The 22365-nt window shown below is 39.4% G+C and overlaps 1 protein-coding gene and 1 pseudogene across 3 annotated transcripts in view; one reads left to right on the top strand and one right to left on the bottom strand.

Moving 5' to 3' along the window:
• Nucleotides 1-22365, top strand: part of NUDCD1 (NudC domain containing 1) — an 87617-nt gene that overhangs the window by 39511 nt on the left and 25741 nt on the right. For all 3 annotated transcript variants that reach the window (XR_016235885.1, XM_002710736.6, XM_089335588.1), the window contains exons 6-8: nt 593-797; nt 11492-11636; nt 16759-16884. Coding sequence is in view for 2 of the 3 variants with exons in the window: in XM_002710736.6 (XP_002710782.1) it covers nt 593-797; nt 11492-11636; nt 16759-16884 (476 nt within the window). In the remaining variant the exon portion in view is untranslated. The remainder of the gene's footprint in view (nt 1-592; nt 798-11491; nt 11637-16758; nt 16885-22365) is intronic.
• On the bottom strand, nt 5602-6848 carry LOC100347729 (SIN3-HDAC complex-associated factor pseudogene; annotated as a pseudogene).

The following is a 22365-nucleotide window of genomic DNA, read 5'->3' as shown; positions in this document are numbered from 1 at the left end:
TCTTTCAAAGATTTTAATTACAATCTAAATACATACAAAGGCACTTAAAGCAATCAGTTGAAAAAATTATTTAAGTGTTCCATATACTTTCTGTGGGGAGGGAATTAAAACATTCTGTCTTTCTTGTTGGTCAGGTTCTATGGCCTTATGAATGTGTGTGGTTTTTATTTAGTAGACTCCAAAATATATTATCCATCAGTGATTATATATAAAGTACTTTGGCTAGCTTCTATGGGAGACATATTTTGTATTCTTCTGAAATGGGAACCTACTGTGTGCGTGTGTGTAAGGAAAGAGGGAGGCAGGAGAGGTATACAAGGAGGCAGAGAGAGATGCAAATAAAGGATTGCATTCATTAGTATATCTTATAAGTACCTACCTCCTGGAACATTAGGTAAGTCTGAAGAAGAAAATGTCAAGGACAATTGCTACAACTCTTGGAGTCAAAATTCCCCATGGAGTTCTGTATGTTTATAATTCCTTTTTTTATGGCACAATCACTAGGAAATACGCTAAGGTTCTTTTAGCGGGCATTCTTTTATGTGTTGTGGTTTCCAATTTTGGATTACATAATGATTTATTTTCCAAACAGAACCTCTGTATTATTGGCAACAGACTGAAGATGATTTGACAGTAACAATAAGGCTTCCAGAAGACAGTAGGAAGGAAGACATTCAAGTACAGTTTCTGCCAGAACACATCAACATTGTGCTGAGGGATCAGCAGATTTTGGAAGGAAAGCTCTATTCATTGATTGATCATGAAAGCAGTACATGGATAATTAAAGAAAATAACAGGTACTTTAATGATGTCTGTATTTAGAATTTTATTTTTAATTTTACTATTTTTAATTTTATTCTCATGATGGTTTTTGTCAAAGATGATATCAATAGTTTGGTCTGTGCTGCTCATTATTTTTTGAAAGATAGATTAAAAATGAAAATATGAAAGAGCATAATTGTAGTTAAGATTGATGATATCTAGTATAGCTATGCAAGCAGTGTATGGTAGTACTTTTCATTATCAGCTCTGTATACAGTAATTACAATAATATGTATTTACAGGTGAAAATATTTTTTAGTTGGCAGTTTTTGAATTTTTTAATACAGTTTTTTTAAATTTAATTTTGATTTGCTAACTGTATAACTCAATCCCATTCTTTAAATATAAAAAAGGATATACAGTGAGAATTGTTCTTCTGACCCAGGCCTGCCATCCACCTTTCTACTCCTCACAACCACTGTTACAATTTCCTTTTAGAAATCCTTCTTCTATGTATTCAAGTAGTATGTATTTTTTTCCTTTTTTTAAGAAAAGAAGTTGCTAGTGAGTATTAAATATACACGATTAGGGCCGGCGCCGCGGCTCACTAGGCTAATCCTCCGCCTAGCGGTGCCGGCACACCGGGTTCTAGTCCCGGTCGGGGCGCCGGATTCTGTCCCGGTTGCCCCTCTTCCAGGCCAGCTCTCTGCTGTGGCCAGGGAGTGTAGTGGAGGATGGCCCAGGTGCTTGGGCCCTGCACCCCATGGGAGACCAGGAAAAGCACTTGGCTCCTGGCTCCTGCCATCGGATCAGTGCGGTGTGCCGGCCGCAGCGCGCCGGCCGCGGCGGCCATTGGAGGGTGAACCAACGGCAAAAAGGAAGACCTTTCTCTCTGTCTCTCTCTCTCACTGTCCACTCTGCCTGTCAAAAAATAAAAAAATAAAAATAAAATAAAATAAATATACACGATTATACATCTTTTTGTTCACTCTCAACAATTAATCTTGGAGATCTTCCGTAAATAATATGTAACTATTTTTTCATATTTTTTATGGTTTTCATAGTATTTAACTCCATTAGCTGAGCCATCATTTAAAAAAAAACTGATCTTCAATTGTTGGACATTTAGATTATTTCCAATCCTTTGATACAGTGAATAGCTGTATGTATGTCTATGTGTATATATCACAAGTGTAGGCATAAATGAATAGTAAATTCCTACAAGTGGAATAATTAATATTTCTTTGAATATTATGGTGAATAATTTCTTTTTTTATGGAATTGGCCACTTGCATATCTTTTGTGAAGTGTGTATATCCAGGACCCAAAAAAAGCCATAAAAGAAATATATGAAATTAAATGTCATCAAAACACAGTTTTTGCAATCAAAACTAAAAATTTCTGTTTTTCTAAAGAAGCTTGTAAGAAAGCAATCTAAGACATGGACAGGGAAAAAAAGATTTGTGGTACTCAAGTCAAACAAAAGACCTCCATTTTCAATGTATAAGGAATTCCAACAAATTCATAATAAAAAGACAATCCAGTTTTTAAAATGGTCAAATTATTTGCATGGACATATCACAATAGAAAATACATGAATGTCTAGTCAGTACCTAAAAAAGTAATCATTAATCATTAGGGAAATTAAAGCCAGAATGAAAGACCAATGGATGGTTAATACTCATAAGATTGATGGGGTGAAATGTTGACAAGGATGTGAGCACCAACAACTCATGTGTTGCTGGTTTGAGCGAAAGTAATACAATCACTTCAGAAAAATGTTTAACGGGCTGGCATTGTTGCATAGCAGGGAAAGCCACTCTCTGGGACGCTGGCATCCCTTATGGGCACTGGTTCATGTCCTGGCTGCTCCATTTTGGTCCAGCTCCCTACTGATGGTCTGGGAAAAAGAAGCAGCAGATGGCCCAAGCATTTGGGCCCCTGTCACCCATATGAGAGACCCAGCTAAAGCTCTGTCTCCTGACTTGGCCTGGCTCAGCCCTGGCCACTGTGGCCATCTGGGGAGTGAACGTGCAGATTAAAGACATCTCTCTCGCTCTTTCTCTGTTACTCTTTCATATAAGCAAACAAAATCTTTAAAGAAAAAGAAAAAGAAGTGTTTAACAGTTCCTTACCAAGTTAAACATATGCTTATTTTTAACTTAGTAACAACTCCTTGATAGTTACCCAAGAGAAATGGAAATACATATTAAAAAACAAAGCCAAAAAATGTATACTTTTAGCAACTGAAAATAATGCCAGTGTTTGTGAATAAATGCATGTGGTATTGTCATACAATGAAATGCTACTCTGCAGTAAAAACTTATAGACACAGCAGTATGAATGAATGAAAAACATATGGATTGCAAGAAGCCAGAGACAAAAAAATATAAACTGTATTATTCCACATATGTGAAGTTCCAGAACTGGTAAAACTAATCTCTGATGACATAAATTAGCACAGTGTTTACCTCTAGGGTCTAGAATTGATTGAAGAAGCTTACAAGGAAACTTCCTGGATGTATGGTAGAAACCCTCAGTGTCTTTGCTGAGATACACTGGTGTATGCCTTTGTCAAACTCAGTGAATGTTACACTTAAAATATGTGAATTTATAAGTTACATCTCAATAAAGGGAATCAAGGATATTTTAAAGGTAAAACGATTTAATGTTTCAGAAGATTGTAATCTTCTGCTATTACCTCCATGCCTCTTTTCAAGTCTGTTTTCCCAGATACCTCACTCCCCAATCAGTTTATCTAATAAAATCACATTCTTTTGTTTTAAATTGTCTTAGTAATTGAATTCAGTAAGATAAACGAATAGTACTAGGCAGTTAATTTTTAAAATTAAATTTGATCAGAGATGTATATTCCTGGTTGATTGGTTAATGTTGCATACTGGTAAGTTAGATATTGGAAGTTTGGTTCTTGATTAGTAATATATGACCCCTGTGAGTCTGATGTAAGTCTGAATTATAGGAAGCTAAGAAATACTTCACTAGTTCAAAAAGTTTTAGATTCTAACAACAGATATTCCAAATTCATTTTGTTAATGGAGACATTTGATGACTTAGTTACATTTTTTAATATACCAAAACCTACTTGAAAACTTCTTTTAAAGACATTTTATATTTCCACGTATTCTATTTAGCAATACTGAAAGGGTCTTTTAAAAACCTTTTTATGTCTTTTTTTATTTTCTAATAAGACTAAATTTATTCAATACCCTAGTAAAAATTTTGATTATAAGTATCCAACAGTATAAAAAGTACAAAACAGATCTGTAGATGTCTAATATATTAATACAAAGTGCATGACTCCACACAGTATGTCCTGCAGGCAGAGGGGGCAGGGGAGAAGACGGTGGCTGAGGTCTAGCAATAAATAAATAAATACAGAAGTAGAGATAACTCACGTTATAGTGTATTCTGCCACCAGTACTGCAGCCAACATGTACAAAAAAAGAAAAACAACAAAGCCATTTTGAAGTAACTCAGGATGGAGGATGATAACAGTTGACCTTTGCGTCCCCTTTTGAGGCAGTGGGAGTCAGGGTCGTGTGGGGTCGGGAGCAGGCAGGCTTTTTCCCACAAAGAAGAAATGCAACCTGTTAGGTTCAGACAAGAGCTAGAGAACTACAGGGCTCACTCGTCGGTTACACTACCCAAAACCTAAAACTGCAGTTTAAAAATAAGCACTGATTCCCGGCACCGTAAGCGTGATGTTCCTCCTGCAAGGGGTCTATCCGAACAGGGTTTTATGTTTGTTTGTTTGTTTGTTTGTTTGTTTTTCCTGGACTTCTAGAAAAGAGGCAATGAGAATACTTTGGCGTGGATTCAAGTGAGAAGCTTTAAAAATGAGGATCTCAGAAGCGGAGGGCTTTACAGTCACATATGGAGATCAGAAAGCCAGACTAAAAAGTCAAAGCATAGCCAGTATTAGTATTCGCGCATGCCTCTGTCCTTTTACTCAATTTTATGTTAATTATAACGAGAAAAAACAAAACAAAAACCAAAAGCCCTAGTCGGCTATAAGAAGTCAGACGCAGGCTCGACTCAGGTAAAACCTTTACAAAGGTCTCAAGAGATAAAAGCCAGGGCGGGAATGGAACAGCCCAGATTGGTGGCAGAGTTCCCCCTAGTCCCCAAGGTGAGCCAGTGCCACACAAGCCAGGCAAGTCCCCAGAGCAGCGTGCCTTCACTCTGTTTCTCAACTAGCTGAGCCTATTTAACCTGGGATCCGCGTTCCCTGGGGCGGAGCTCTGCCTCCGCTGTGGGACGTCATGGAAATTAAAACCTGGATCAAACATGAACATGAGGGAGGTGACATGGATGCAACCTATGCAGCTGAGTGACCCCTGTCTGTTGAGAAGTTAGCATCTCCTGCCCAGGACGCACTCCTGCTTCATCGTCAGTAGTACGGGTTTGAGCCCCCAGATCCTGGGCCAGACCTCAGGATTCCAGCGCCAGGGGTCAGTCCTGTAACCGGGTTACTACCAATTTATTGTTGGGAGGGAAAACAAGGACCGCCAGCCAATTAGAAACTGCCCCAACCATTGTTTCTCAGTACAGAAGGATTACAACTACATGTGGCTTATCATTTAACAGATACCATCTCTGTCCCCTGAAATTCCCCTAATTCCATTCATCAGAAGTGGATTTAATTAAAAAAAAAAAAAGAGCACTTTAGAGCAGCATTCAGCTTTCCTATGAAACACTCAGCATCTTCAATATTATGTACACGTATTCTTTCAGTAAGCGAGACACTGGCTTCAGAATGTGTGCAACTGGGAGGAAGATAACCCATTCAGAACTAGTCTAGAAATTGTCTTTTGGCAGAATAGCATGTATCCAAGTGAAAACGTTAAGAGGGTCAGTTTGTCGCTTCGTGGTCTTCGCATAATCTCTGCTGCTCTGCCGCCTGGCCCCGTGGGTGGCGGTCACCACTCCTGAGGGGCCATGGGCAGCGGCTCGGGGCCCTGGGGTGCCGGCAGCTTGGCAGCCGGCTTCTTGCTGTTCCAGCAAGGCTTGAAGAGGTGCATGTCGATGAGCACTTCCCCCAAACACCCTCTGTAGATGATCCCACAGCAGATCTTCTGCCTTTTCCAGTAGGTGAGATCTAAAAAGGAAAGAACTGGAGTTCTGTTGGAGCTGGAAGCCATCTCTGTATCTGAGCCATCATCTGACTGGTTACTGTAACAAGGAGACTGAGCTGGAGGGGCACTGAGGTGGTACTGTGAGCATCAGAATTGTGGCGTTTAAACTCCTTCTGCAGTTTGCTGATCTGGTTGCTTTTCATCCTGTTTCCAGTCTTCACTTTCTTTGGTTTCAGTGTGGTCTTTAGACTGGGTCCTGCCCTTGCATCTACCACATGATTTCCAGTTTTTTTTTTTTTTTTGGATCCTGCCAGTAGCTTCTTCCATCTTTTCACCAGCAGGACACAGGCGTTGCAGATGTCTCCAGAACGCAACTCGTGTAACCCAAAACAGCTCTGGAAATCCTTCCCGTAGAGCTTACTGTCGGTGAAGTGGGAGCTAGAGGACTTGGCCTGGCAGATGCAGCAGTCTTCTATGCTTTGGTACATCTTTGGCTTGTGAAAAACAAACATCTTCTCTTCTGGCCAGGTCTTCCCAAGGCAGCCGTTCCACAAGCAATCAGGCTCCCGAGGTGCACAGTGCATGCAGGCCGGCCTCTCCAGGCACTCCATCTTCCTCCTGCTCCTTCACCACCTTGTCTAGAAAGATACCACATATTCTGTTTAGTAATGAGATATTTGAGGGAAGATTTATTATTAAATGTGAACCATCAAGAATAACCTCATAAAGCGAGAGTAATACTTGAACTTTATGTAAGTAGTTTCAGCATTCAGTAGAAACATTTAGTATTATCACAACAAAGATACTGGTAGGCACAACAAAATTCTCTGATCAGATTTTATTGATTGAATTACTTGTGTCTATTAAGATGTGTCACCTTGGAAGGATTTTATTTTATAGTTTTTTCCCTATTTTTAAAATTTTATTTGAGGTATACAAATTTCGTGTATTTCATATTTACAGATTTAGGAACATAGTGCTATTTTCCACCCATGTGTCCACCCTTCTTCCTCCTCCCTCTCCTACTCCCATTCTTCATTTTTATAAAGATGTATTTTCAGTTTACTTGGTACTCATAAGATTAACCTTACACTAAGTAGAGAGTTAAATGGTATGAAGAAGAAAACACTGTTCCATAATAGTAGTGACTATAAATAAACATTGGATTTCAAAATGTCAGTTTTACCTCACTATGTTACATTTAGGTACTGTATTTGTTACCACAGATTAGGGAAAACAGATGGTATCTGTCTTATTGGGAATGGCTCATTTCACTAAGTATAATGGTTTCCAGTTGCATCCATTTTGTTACAAAAGACAGGATTTCTTTTTCTTTTTTCTTTTTTCTTTTTTTGACAGGCAGAGTGGACAGTGAGAGAGACAGAGAGAAAGGTCTTCCTTCTCCATTGGTTCATCCCCCAATGGCCGCTGCGGCCGGCACTGTGCTGATCCGAAGCCAGGAGCCAGGTGCTTCTCCTGGTCTCCCATGCAGGTGCAGGGCCCAAGCACTTGGGCCATCCTCCACTGCACTCCCGGGCCATAGCAGAGAGCTGGACTGGAAGAGGAGCAACCGGGACTAGAACCCGGTGTGCCAGCACCGCAGGTGGAGGATTAGCCTATTGAGCCGCGGTGCCGGCTAGGATTTCATTTTTTTTAACCACCGAGTAGTATTCCATAGTGTATATATACCATAATTTCTTTATAGAGTCATCAGTTGCTGGACATCTTAGCTCTTGTGAATTGAGCTGCAATAAACGAGGGGGTACAGATAACTCTATCATATACTGATTTCATTTTGTTTGGGTAAATTCCCAAGGGTGGACTTGCTGGGTCATATGGTCTATTTTCAGATTTCTAAGGTATCTCCATACTGTCTTCTACAATGGCTGCACCAGTTTACATTCCCATTAACAGTAGATTAAAGTACCTTTTCCCCCACATCCTTGCCTGTATTTATTGTTTGTTGATTTCTGTTTGAGAGCCTTTCTAACTGGGGTGAAGTAAAGCCTCATTGTGGTTTTGATTTGCATTTCCCTGATGGAATATTAATCCATTATAAGTCTCATGGTTTGCAAATGTTTTCTCCCATTTGGTTGGTTGCCTCTTTATTTTGCTTAGTGTTTCTTTTGCAGTGCAGAAGCTTCTCAGCTTGATGCAATCTCATTTGTGAATTTTGGTTTTGATTGCCTGTGCTTCTGGAGCTTTTCCAAAAAATCTTGGCCTATGCCAGTGTCTTGCAGAGTTTCTCCAATGTTCTCTAATATTTTCATGGGTTGTAGATTTAGACCCTTGATCCATTTTGAATGGATTTTTGTGTAAGATGTAAGTTGAGGGGGTCTTGTTTCATATGTCTGCATCTGGAAATTTGGAGAGATTTTAATCTGATGTTTATTATGTAAGTTGTACCTTTTTTTTCTTTTGCTAGGCAGAGTTAGAGAGAGAAAGAGGGAGAGAGAGAGAGAGAGAGAGGGGAAGGTCTTCCTTCTATTGGTTCACTCCCTAATGGCCGCTATGGCCGGCACTGTGCTGATCCGAAGCTAGGAGCCGGGTTCTTCCTCCTGGTCTCCCATGCGGGTGCGGGGACCCAAGCACTTGGGCCATCCTCCGCTGCCCTCCCGGGCTACAGCTGAGAGCTGGACTGGAAGAGCAGCAACCAGGACTAGTACCCGGTGCCCCCACCAGGACTAGAACCCAGGGTGCCAGCGCTGCAGGCAGAGGATTAGCCAAGTGAGCCATGGTTCTGGCCACTTCTTTTTTTTTTTTTTTTTTTTAAGATTTATTCATTTATTTGAAAGGCACAGCCACAGAGAGGAAGAGGCAGAGAGAGAGAGAGAGGTTTTCCATCCGCTGATTCATTCCCTAGATGACCACAACTGCTGGAGCCAAGCCGATCTAAAGCCAGAAGCCAGGAGCTTCTTCTAGGTCTCCCAACCGTGTTCAAGGACCCAAGGACTTGGGCTATCAACTGCTTTCCCAGGCCACAGCAGAAAACTGGATCGGAAGTAGAGCAGCCGGTTCTTGAATCGGCGTCCATATGGGATGCCGGCACTGCAGACAGTGGCTTTATCTGCTACACCATAGCACCGGCCCCTGTATGTTCCTTTTCTGCTTGGGTGGAAGGATATGATGCTAGTTTTAAAATACAGAAATGCACTTTTAGTAATACAGTTGGATTGGTTAGGTGGACAAATTACTGATGATATAGAAATTCTTTATAACGAAGATTTGTATAAACTCTCAAATCTATTTAGCAACTATGAATAGTGTGTATATCTTTGGGTCAGTGTGTAAAAGTTCTTTAATAGTTATTTACATATATGCTTTTTTTTTAAAAGAATTATTTTATTTCTTTGAAAGATAGAGGTACAGAGAGTGGTAAAGCCAGAGAGAGGTCTTCCATTCTGCTGGTTCACTCCCCAAATGATTACAACAGCCAGAGCTGAACTGATCTGAAGCCAGGAGCCAGGAGCTTCTTCCAGGTCTCCCACGCGGAGGGACTTGAGACATCTTTTACTGCTTTCCCAGGTCGTAGCAGAGAGCTGGATCGGAAGAGGAGCAGCTGGGACTCGAACCGGCACCCGAGTGGGATGCTGGGTGCTGCAGGCTGGGGCTTTAACCCACTGGACCACAGCACCGGCCCCTATATATATTTTTTCCGAAATAATAGTGCAGTAGAGAAGAACATAGACTTGAACCAGATAGCTTTACTAGATTGTAATCCTTGAAAGTTATTTAAACTCTCAGTGCCCCCCCCTTTTTTTTACTTTTAGAATAGTCATGATAAAAGTGCCTTATATAGTTGTGGTGAACAGTAAATGAGTTAAAACACATAATGTAAGATAGAGCCCAACATATGATAAGCATTAGCTAAGTATAAGCTGCAGTCATTATGATCATCTTCATCCTCATCCTCATCATTATCAACATTAGCTTTTTATTAGAAGATATAACTAAATTTCAGCATTATTGATGTGATGATTTTCAGTGCTAATCTTAAGGACTCATATTATACAAGGAAGATATTATTTTGTGTAGTGCCTTAAAATAAGCAATTTCAGAAAACTTTAAAATGCTGTAAGAATTCCCTTCAAAAAGAGTAGCTGGTAAGTTTGCGTGTTCTGTTTGATAATGATGATAATAGGTACTATTGTTTGTTTGTTTTTTTTTTTTTTTTTTGACAGGCAGAGTTAGACAGTGAGAGAGAGAGAGAGACAGAGAAAGGTCTTCCTTTTTCCGTTGGTTCACCCTCGAATGGCTGCTGCGGCCGGTGCACCGCTCTGATCCGAAGCCAGGAGCCAGGTGCTTCTCCTGGTCTCCCATGCAGGTGCAGGGCCCAAGGACCTGGGCCATCCTCCACTACAATCCCGGGCCATAGCAGAGAGCTGGACTGGAAGAGGGACAACCAGGACAGCATCCGGCGCCCCGACCAGGACTAGAACCCGGGGTGCCAGCACCGCAGGCAGAGGATTAGCCTAGTGAGCCGCGGCGCCGGCCTACTGTATTGTAATTGTCTGCTTGCAGTTATGTTCTGGGGCGTGAGTTAGGGTAGCACACATGCACCAAAGATGGTCTGTGTTAAAGGTCTGGTCTCTTTGCTGTGGAGCAACTAACAGCAACCCACTTTTCTCTCTTAACGGCAACAGCTGCTCCCAAACATCTTACCTGCATTTCTTTTCTTATACCAAAGGAAAGGGGACCCACTTCCTTATTCTCACATGTCCTTAGTTACCTCTTTCTCCCTTCCCTGCTCTGTTAGTTCTTGATTTCAGTATTTCTTGACAGGCCCCCTTTATTCATTTGAAGTATGTTTAATGGCTTGAAAGTACAGAATTAGATTTTAAATAAGTTTTTTTTAAAGATTCATTTATTTGAATGACAGAGTTGGAGGGGAGAGAGAGAGGGCGAGACACCTGCCATCTCTTGGTTCACCCCCAAAATGACCAGGGTTGGGCCAGGATGAAGCCAAGAACCTGAAACTCCATCCAGGTCTACCACATGGATAGCAAGGGCCCAAGCACTGGGATCATCTGCTGCTGTTTTCCCAGGTACATTAGCAGGCAGCTGGATTGGAGTGGAACCAGCTGGGACTGGGATGCTGGCTTTGCAGGCAGCAGTTTAACTGCCTGTGCCACATTGCCAACCCCTAAGCAAATTTTTAAAAATACATTTTCATTGATTTAATCTTCCTGGCCTTTATATTAATAATTGTGTACTTTTCTTTTAATTTGTGAAAATGAACTTAATTGTTAGTTCCACATACAAAGAGGTACTCTTTTGTTACAGGCCTTTTCCGGTTTGCCTTATGCCTACCCCATCCCTATTCTACCCCCGACAAATGTCTCATGGTACTTGCTGCCCTTACTTTTGTTACTTAAATGCTATAAAATACAGTGATACCTGATTTACAACAGTACTTTCCATTCTTGGTCCTGTGCTTTCCAAACTTGATGTACCATTTCCAGTGGTACTTTCTTATTGTATATTAAATCCAAATCATTTTCTCTTGGAACAGAGGTTTTCTGTCACATATAAAAACTAAAAGGAACAAGATAGCAATTTCTTATGGAAGAATCCTCTGTTTTTTACTGATTTTATAAGTTGCTTAATACAACATTACTTTTTTAAACCTATAGCTTGGAGATTTCCTTGATCAAGAAGAATGAAGGAATGACATGGCCTGAGCTAGTGATTGGTGATAAACAAGGGGAACTTATAAGAGACTCAGCCCAATGTGCTGCAATAGCTGAACGTTTGATGCATTTGACATCAGAGGAACTGGTAAGCAGTTGAAATATTAATGTGACTTTCCACTGACCCAAAAGGATGTTATGGGAGGATTATTCCATGTTTTTCAAACATTGCTTTGCTTTTCCTGATATAACAGACTTGATTATGTGTGGTGTGGATTGAATCTCTAATACTAATTTCTTACATTATGTAATTACATATATGTGTGGGCATATTGTGTAAAGGGTATGCACATATATGTATCTGTACATATCAAATGACCAGTGCTGGCAGAGGCAAAAGTTATAATCTTATAGTTTATGTGCTAATAATTTTAACTTATCATCATTGAGATGTTCTAGGTGATCTTGGAATCCTTCAGGGGTGTATATGTATATATATAATTTATAGTATAGTTACTTCTGACTGAGAAAGTAATTCATTATAATGATTACCATGACAACACAATATTCACTCGAGCATGAGACTGAATATATTCCCATCTAATTACATATAAGATTATATTAAGAATTTGAACAAATTATAGCAGTATCCAGAGCATCAGTGATAAGTTCATTTACCAAAAATTACATCAACATATGTAAAATGTGTAACTTACTGCCTTCTTGAATTGTAGTGATGAGAAAGATTGTGTAAGAAATCATTTATACTATAGTGTTAGTTGTTTCCCAAGGTAGAAAAGAAAGAAGATTGAAAATGAATGTTTCTGTCAAAAAAGAAACATGGCCAAAATAAAGAAAGTTTCATATTTGCCTGGAGTGATTAATTTCAGAAGTCCCTCGAGTTCATATTTAGGATTATAAAACTTTGACTTTGTAGCCCAGTCAACTCTGCAGGCTGCATTACCCTATGCTGATTGTTTCAGCACATATTGATTGTGAAAGCCTTTGGGGATAATATCAGTGATCAGAGTGGAGGCTTAGTTTGAGGTTGTAGATCGTTGCTGCTAACTACATTTTAAATTGGATGGTTTCAAAGGAATATTGATATTTATGAGAAAGTTGTTTATGATTGAACACCAGTGATGTGTTTGAAAAAATAAACATAGAATCTTGTCATCTGAAACTGAAGGCAGTTTGGTGTTTTTCAAATCTTTATACTCACCTCACTACAGTGTTTTTTTCTTCCTCCAACAGCTTTTAGGATTTTCTCCTTATTAGTACTAAGCAGTGACTTGCTGAGATTTTGTTTATTAAAAAAAAAGTTATCCTGGGGATTCTTTTCCCTTCTTGAATCTGTATGATTATAGCTTTAATCAAATTTGAAAAAGTTGTGTCCATTATTTGTTCACAGTACTTTTCCATTCTTCCTGCCCTCTTTTAATTTATTACATGTTAGACTGAGAGAGAGGGAGGGAGGGAGGGAGGGAGGGAGAGAGGTCTTCCATCCACTGGTTCACTCCCCAATTGGCCGCAACGGCCAAAGCTGCACTGATCAGGAGCCAGGAGCTTTTCCGGGTCTCCAACGCAGATGCAGGGGCCCAAGAACTTGGGCCGTTTTCTACTGCTTTCCCAGGCCATAGCAGAGAGCTAGATTCGAAGTGGAGCAGCCAGAACTCCAACTGTCACCCATATAGGATGCCGGCACTTCAGGCCAGGGTGTTAACCTGCTGTGCCACAGCGCTGGCCCCTGGATTTCAAAATTTATTTGCAACAAAATAAATTCAATGTTAGCTTGTTATAGCATGTCTGAATAGTGTTTAGTTTGAGGCACTAAGAAGGTTTGAAAAGAGCCAAAACATAAATTCTGTTAAACTTAAAGAGGGAACCTATATCAAATTTATGGTAAAATTTGGGAGCAAGGCCGGCACCATGGCTCACTTGGCTAATCCTCTGCCTGCAGCGCTGGCATCCCATATGGGCACCAAGTTCTAGTCCCGGTTCCTCCTCTTCCAGTCTAGCTCTTTACTGTGGCCCGGGAAGGCAGTGGAGGTTGGCCCAGGTTCTTGGGCCCTGCGCCTGCATGGGAGACCAGGAAGAGGCACCTGACTCATGGCTTCGGATTGGCACAGTATGCCGGCTGTGGTGGCCCTTTGGGGGGTGAACCAACAGAAAAAGGAAGACCTTTCTCTCTCTCTCTCTCTCACACACTGTCTAACTCTACCTGTCCAAAAAAAAAAAAAAAATTGGGGAGCAAAATAGTGAAGTCATTGGTGCTTTATGAAAAATTTAGGTGAACAATGTTTTAAGAAGTCAACTGCTTGCAATGGGTAACTCATTTTAATAAGGGAAGAGACAGTGTTGAAGATGAAGCCCATACCAGCAGACCATCCACATCAATTTGTGCAGAAAAAATTGATCTTGTTCATGCCCAAATTGGGAAGGACCGATGATTATCAGTAGATTGGATCAGCACCTCATACATCTTAATTGGTTCAGCATACACAATTCTTTTTTTTTTTTTTTTTTTTTTTATTTTTGACAGGCAGAGTGGACAGTGAGAGAGAGAGACAGAGAGAGAAAGGTCTTCCTTTGCCGTTGGTTCACCCTCCAATGGCCGCCGCTGCAGCCGGCGCACCGCGCTGATCCGATGGCAGGAGCCAGGATCCAGGTGCTTTTCCTGGTCTCCCATGGGGTGCAGGGCCCAAGCACCTGGGCCATCCTCCACTGCACTCCCTGGCCACAGCAGAGAGCTGGCCTGGAAGACGGGCAACCGGGACAGAATCCGGTGCCCCGACTGGGACTAGAACCCGGTGTGCCGGCGCCGCTAGGTGGAGGATTAGCCTATTGAGCAGCAGCGCTGGCCTGATCAGACTTTCTTACTTGATGATTGCCAAAAGTTTTGCACCCAAATCAGCTATAGACAAGAGCAGAGTTTTCAGTGGAATTTTAAAGAAATGGAGACATGATCCTGATATATTTCTTCAAAGTCTTCAAACAAGAGATGAAACATAGCTTTACCAGTAAGATCCTAAAGATAAAGCATAATCAAAGCAACTTTACTAAGAGGTGGAAGTGGTCCAGTCAAAGCAAAAACAGACCAGTCAGGAACAAAGGTCATGACAACAGTTCTTTGGGATGTTCAAGGCATTTTATTTGGTGACTTTCAGAAGTGCCAACGAATGATAACACTGCTTATGCCGTGAAAGTTAGCCAAAGCTTTAGCAGAAAAAACACCAAGAAAACCTTCAGCAGAGAACCCATCTCCACCATGACAGTGCTTCTGCTCATTCCTCTCATGAAACACAGATAATTTTGCAGTAGTTTCAATCAAAATCATTGAGAGTCCACGTTATCCTCATTTGTTTCTGCCTGACTCTTTATTTTTTTAAGATTTATTTATTTGTTTGAAAGTCAGAGTTACATAGAGGCAGAGAGAGAGGGAGAGAGAGGTCTTCCATCCACTGGGAGAAATTATTTGCAAACTATGCAACTGAAAAAAGATTAATAAACAATATATAGAGATCAAGAAACTCCAACAACAAAACAAGCAACCCAGTTAAGAAATGTGTCAAGGACTTGAACAGACATATTTCAGAAGAGGAAATCCAAATGCCAACAGATACATGAAAAAATGCTCAGGATCACTAGCCATCAGGGAAATGCAAATCAGAACCACAATGAGGTTTCACCTCACCCCAGTTAGAATGGCTCACATACAGAAATTTACCAACAGCAGATGCTGGTGAGGATGTGGGGGGAAAGGGACGCTAACCCACTGTCGGTGGGAATGTAAACTGTTAAGCCCACTGTGGAAATCAGTTTGGAGATATCTCAGAAATCTAAATATAGGCCTGCCATATGACCCAGCCATCCCACTCCTGGGAATTTACCCAAGGGAAGTGAAGTCAGGAAATAAAAGAGTTATCTGCACCTCCATGTTTATTGCAGCTCAATTCACATTAGCTAAGACATGGAATCAACCTAAATGTCCATCAGCTGATGACTGCATAAAGGAATTATGGGATATGTACTCTATGGAATATTACACAATGGTAAAAAAAATCAAACCTAGTGAATTGCAACAAAATGGATGAATGTGGAACACATCATACTTAGTGAAATAAGACAATCAGTTACAAGGGGATAAATAGTATATGTTCTCCCTGATCCTTGATAACTAATAGAGCACCTAAAATGAAATCTGTAGAAGTGAAATTGGCACTTTGAGAAGCAATGACTTGAACAACCATTGTCTTGACTGTTGAGGAATAGTTTTTTGTTTGTTTGTTTGTTTGTTTTCTTAACAGAGAATTGGACTGGGAATTTGAGAGGGAGAATGTGGTAGGGTGGGAGGGTGGGTTTGATGGGAAGAATCACTATATCCCTAAATTGTGCTTATGAAATTTTACTCATTAAATAAACGATTTCTTTGGGGACAAAAACAAAAATCTTTAAAGGGCACGGATATTTCTTCAGTTAATAGTGTAAAATAGGCTTCTGTCATTGTTACTTTTTCAGAACCCTCACTTCTTTAAAGAAGGAATAAATGACTGGTATTGAACTTGATGAATCTTATGTTCAGAAAGTTTATATTGCTTATTTTTTAATTCAATTTTCCATGAACATTTTGAATTCCTCTTATGTGTTTCAATTTTAATTGGCCTGTTAAAAAATTATTTTATTTATTTGAAAGGCAGAGTTACAGAGAGAGAGGGAGGTCTCCATTCACTGCAAATGGCTACAATGGCCCAGGGTTGGGCCAGGCCAAATCCAGGAGCCAGGAGTTTCTTTTGGGACTCCCTCATGGTGCGGTGGTCCAAGCACTTGGATTGTCCTTTGCTGCTTTCCCATATGCACTAGCAGGGAGCTGGATAGGAAGCAGAGCAGTTGAGACTCGAACCAGTGCCTATATGGGATGCTGGTCTCATAGGCAGAGGCTTTAGCCACAGTGCCACAGTGCAGGCCCCTTAATTAGACCTTCTGCCATGATTGTTGTCAATACCATCTATTTGTTTCCCATTTCAGATACTATATTTTCATATCTAGGAGTTAAGTTTGTTTCTTGTTTTTATAATATTCATCTGCTTCTGTCAGCATTTTCAGTTTTCCTTTATGTTTTTCAGATTGTGCTTATACTTCTTTTGATGTCTTTTTCTGCTCAGTCCATACTGTGTCTGTGCCTATTCTTGTTGATTATGTTTTTGTGGGTCATATTAATTTTTAATTATTTGCTATATTATTATTTATTTTATTTTATTTTCTGGTCTAAGAATCCAAATCCAGATAAAGAAAAACCTCCTTGTAATGCTCAAGAGTTAGAAGAATGCGATATTTTCTTTGAAGAGAGTTCCAGTTTATGCAGATTTGATGGCAATACATTAAAAACTACTCATGTGGTAAGTCCTTTATAAAAAGTATTTCTATGATTTTATAAATAAGTAGAATTTACTCAGACGATACGTGAATAATCAAAAACACGTTCTGTGTAGGTTGCTTTATTGGCTATCTGATTAGTCTGTAAATTAACATTTTTCCATACCGCCATAAAACAGTGTTTGCTTTGGGTACTGATAATCTTTCAGTTGACACTTATTCTCTACAGGTTGTTTTATATATAGTGTTGACTGTGTGATTTACAAGAACTTTTCCTCCTTTTTTTTCTGAACGCTATGACATCAACCGTTCTGTCGTGCTATTTTGATCCTTGTTTAGTGGTTAGATTACACTATGATGTTGTTATATGTGTATGTCAATTGTTTTTTTCTACATAGTATAATATTCTTAATGGCTTTTTAACTACATTATTACGATGTTACTATTTTAAAAATTCCTTTGTTATATGAAGCCTTTTCTATATTCAGGGATATTTATTTAACAGTTACAGACGTCTTCAGACAAATTAATTTCTACTTTATATTCTCATTGGTAATGTTTATAGTTCTCTCTTTCGCTACATCTTTACCTGTACCTTCAGTTTTTCATTTGATATTTATCGCCATTGGTATGTGAGATATTAAGCTCTTGTTTTAAAAATGTGTAGTTTTTTGTTTTTTACTTTTGGCTGTTTCATATACTAACTTCTTTTGAAGATTTTTTCATTTATTTTTCTTAGTGTTTCTTAGGGATTTGCATGACTTTTAAATTTGGAAAACACTTTATCTGGTGATTTAGTTTTTTCCACTTTTGTTCCATTTTGGAATTTTGTTTCAACCCCTTAATTCATCTGTTTTTTTTTTTTGTTGTTGTTTATTTTTTTTTTTTTTTCCCCCTTCGGTGTGCATCAAGATCCTGAAGAATGTTTCCTAGTATGGTTTCATGCTGTCCCAGGATTCCAGGATTTGGTTTTCCATTTTGTAAATGGAGATTATTAAAATTTAGTACTTTATTACGTATTCTTGCTTAGGGGAATCCTTAATCATTAGTAAATATTCATTTCTGTCAGATTTGGCCTAGAATATCTTTGTCTTACAGAGATTTGAGGGAGAGTGTATTCTAACAGAATTCATGGAAGCAAAATTATAAGGGTCATGAGTCTTTGATTTACCAGATCTAAACTCCAGCACAACATCTTAGTGGTTAAAAGAAAGTCTCTGAGTGTAAGTGTTCCTCTCAGCGATTGTCTTTTCCTAGTCTTTTTTTGGTACTTAACAGCTTTATTTGATGGCTGAGTCTGATAGTACTCAATGGAGTTATAAAAATTATTTCTAGGTTATATTTATGTAGGTAAATTGGGTGAAATTGCATAAGAGCAGTGGCTAGGCAAAATTGACATAGAAGCTGTATCAAAATAAAGTACTTGCTTTATAATTGTACTTCAGCACTTCTCCTCCCACCACCCTGTGAGACCCAGAAGTTCTAAAAGGCACCTGGATGTTAGCTTGTTTATCACAATGTTTCGAATACTCTCAATGGTTCTGATTCATTGTAGTTGCTTAATAAGCTTTAGACTCATCATAAATAAATTACTGTTTTAGGTCCATGTTGGATCTCAAGAAATTTGTCTATACCTCTGTCTCCCCTTCTAGCTCAATCACTCTTGTAATTGAAGAGTGAACACTGTTGTCAGTCAGATTGTCATATCCAATCTATATTAATCCCAAGCCCAGATAAGTCAAAGCTGTTTATCTTTTCCAGAAGTTTTGCTTCCTAAATGTTGTTCTGATATAATTCCATAGTGAGTTAATTGAAAGGCAGAGAGTGGGACCATGCACACTTCCATCTGCTACTTGAGAGTTGAGTGAAAGCACAGTCCCATATGCTAGTTCACTCCCCAAATGTCCCCAACAACCAGGTCTAGGTCAGGCAGAAGCCGGGGCCCAGGTTCTTCATCTTAGTCTTCATGTGGGTGGCAGGGGCTCAAGTAACTTGATCCATCTTCTCTTGCCTTCCCAGTTGAATTAGCAGAAAACTGGATCAGAAGTGAAATAACCAGGACTCAACTGGCAGTACAAGCAGCTGCTTAACCGGCGCCACAGCACTGGCCCTGTAAATGTGATTGATAGAAGCCTTTTGAATCTAACTGAAAATTATTTTTTCCTGTAATGAAGGATCTGGCCTGTCTTCCTAAAGTTATGGTCCTAGGAGTTGTAACTGCCAGAACTGTTTCCTGCCCTTTTATGGGGAAGGTACTGATCTTAGGTATCATAAAATGTTACTACTTAAAAATAATTTATTTGGGGTCTGGTGTTGTGGCGTCGCCTGCAACTCTGGCATCCCAAATGGGCTCCAGTTCCAATCCAGCTCCCTGCTAATGGCCTGGGAAAAGCAGTGGAAGGTGGCCCAAGTATTTGGGCCCCTGCCACTCATGTGGGAGACCTGGCTAGAGCTCCTGGCTCCTGGCTTAATCATGGCCCATTGCTGATTGTTACCACCATCTGGGGAGTAAACCAGCAGATAGAAGATAGCTCTCTCTTCTCTCTCTGTGTAACTCTGCCTTTCAAAATAAATAAATCTTTTTTAAAAATTAAAAAATGAAAATAACTTCTCTGAAAATTTCAGGTCTGTTTTACTACTGATAATTAGTAAATAACTAGATCAGATACCCAGTAATGATCTCTGTGTTTGAGTACATTGATTAGAACCAAGGAGTGACAGGAACAAAATAAAATTTTAGCATTAACAAATTATATTACAAGCCTCATGAATGTACTCACTAAACCATGGAATTTAGCATATTTAATCATTATCAGAGAAAATGCTAAGCCACATCTGGCCTCCTTTGGAGCAGCATTGGAAACTTCTTATTGCCTTAGGCTTCTAGCTCATTACGGGAAAGAATAAAAATAAATAGAACTGAGCAGAATCTACCCGGTTTTTTCTTCTTGTGTTTACCAATCAGATGTCAGTTCAATCCTCAGGGATTCATGGAAGTATAGAATGTCAAAATAGTGGTTTTTCTCAGTATCATCATCAAGAGTAGGGAAGTGATAAAATACATAATACGAGGGACAGTCCTTCTACCTTTGAAGAAACTGTAGATATGCAGAATTAACTGTATTTCATCATAATTTTATAGATGTATTAGACCAACTTGAAATAGATGATGTTTATATAGGATGAAGAAGCCAATATTAGAAACTAGTACTGAAGGCTTTTAGTATGTTCTACCATGATGCTCCCTAAACCTGAGGATCTATAAATTGCAATTTGGAGATCCCAAGCTATTGTAGTCAGTATACTTCTGAATAAAATGTTTTCCTAAATAATGTAGATAGATGTATAGTCCCTCATTGCATCCTAGCTTTAAGAAACAGTATTCAATTAGACATTACTAGCATTTAATACATATGTTTTATGTTTTTAATTACACTTCATTGTTTACTGTTTTTTTTTTCATTTTCAATTATCTTTATATACAGAAGATCAATTTAGCATATATTAAGTAAAGATTTCAACAGTTTACACCCACACAGAAACACAAAGTGTAAAGTACTGTTTGAGTACTAGTTATAGTATTAATTCACATTGGACAACACATTCCGGACAGATCCTACATGGGGAGTGAGTGCACAGTGACTCCTGTTGTTGACTTAACAATTGATACTCTTGTTTATGACGTCTGTAATCACCCTAGGCTCTTGTCATGAGTGGCCAAGGCTATGGAAGCCTTTTGAGTTCACCAACTCTGATCTTATTTAGACAAGGCCATAGTCAAAGTAGAAGTTCTTTCCTCCTTTCAGAGAAACCTACCTCCTTCTGTGATGGCCCGTTCTTTCTACTGGGCTCTCACTCACAGAGATCTTTCATTTAGTTGTTTGTGGGTAGTGTTTTTTTTTTGTTTGTTTGTTTGTTTGTTTGTTTTTGCCAGAGTGTTTTGGATTTCCATGCCTAAAATACTCTCATGAGCTCTTCAGCCAGATCTGAATGCCTTAGGGCTGATTCTGAGGCCAGAGTGCTGTTTAGGACATCTGCCATTCTATGAGTCTGCTGTTGTATGCTGCTTCCTATGTTGGATCCTTCTTTTTGATTCTGCCAGTTAGTATTAGCAGACACTAGTCTTGTTTATGTGATCCTTTTGACTCTTAGACCTATCAGTATGATCAATTGTGAACTGAAACTGATCACTTTGACTAGTGAGATGGCCTTTGTACATGTTTACTGGTTTAAGTCCAATTAACATACCATTAGGCTCACTTGGTTAATCCTCCACCTGCAGCACCGGGTTCTAGTCCCGGTTGCTCCTCTTCCAGTCCAGCTTTCTGCTGTGGCCCAGGAGGGCAGTGGAGGATGGCCCAAGTGCTTGGGCCCCTGCACCCACAAGGGAGACCAGGGAGAAGCACCTGGCTTCTGGCTTCAGATTGTCGCAGCGCTGGCCGTAGCGACCATTTGGGGAGTGAACCAATGAAAGGAAGACCTTTCACTCTGTCTCTCTCTCGCTGTCTGTAACTCTACCTGTCAAATAAAAAGAAAATTATTAGGGACCAGCACTGTGGCCCCATATGGGCGCCAGTTCTAGTCCCAGCTACTCCTTTAAAAAAACACACACACACAAAAAAAAACAAACAAAAAAACTAAGCATTTTTAATCTTTTTCCTCTTGGGTTGAATTTGAAACTAAAGTTTCCTTTTGCGTTTTTTGTTATTAGCCATTCTTTTAAATATAGACAAACAATGAGGAAGTAAAATATGTAAACGTTATTGTTTGTGTATAAGCAGAATAAATGCAGATGGAATAGCGCTAAGAAGAAAGTGCATTTTAGTATACCATATAAAATTCAAGGTCTGCCTGCTCAAATGCAGCTTGTTCAGAATGGTTTTTTGGTGTTCCTAAGAGAATACCTACCAGTGGCTTTTCATTGAAGGAAAAGACTGAAGGAGGCTATAACTTGGATATTTTGGTGTTATGTCTGTTTTGGAATCAAGCCAAACCAAAGTTCTTTACAAACGATTTGTAATCTATATCTCCTGCGATGTTTACTTTGAGTTCTTTCTTGATTTTATTTGCCTTGATTTTGGACAATTTGAAGTTACATTACATGGAAAGGTCAGTAGATGTCTTTATAGTTTTAGAAAAAAAAATACCGTAACAGAAAGGTCAGAACTCTATATTTTAAATGACAGATTTCCAATATATAAATTTTCCTGAAATAAACAGATGCAGGGCTAAGATTTGCCATTTGGAAAATAAAAAGTTAAATAAATAAACTTGTTTGAAACAGCAAAACAAAAAATAAATGCTAAATATTAGAGCTAAAGAAGAAAAGTAGAAAAGCTATGCTCTCTAAGGTGAAACTAAAACTAGAATTCAGCTGGAATTCAGATGAATTATGTTTGCTTCTTTCTAGAGCTGTGCTGTTCAAAGTATTAGCCACTGGCCAGATGGTGGCTATGGAGCAATTGAAATGTGGTTGTACAGTCCTGAATTGAGATATGCTATAA

Source organism: Oryctolagus cuniculus, chromosome 6 (genome assembly GCF_051225735.1).
Source record: "Oryctolagus cuniculus isolate XC-2025 breed Fujian yellow rabbit chromosome 6, ASM5122573v1, whole genome shotgun sequence".
Lineage (NCBI taxonomy): Eukaryota > Metazoa > Chordata > Mammalia > Lagomorpha > Leporidae > Oryctolagus > Oryctolagus cuniculus.
This window is presented reverse-complemented; position numbering and strand designations above follow the sequence as displayed.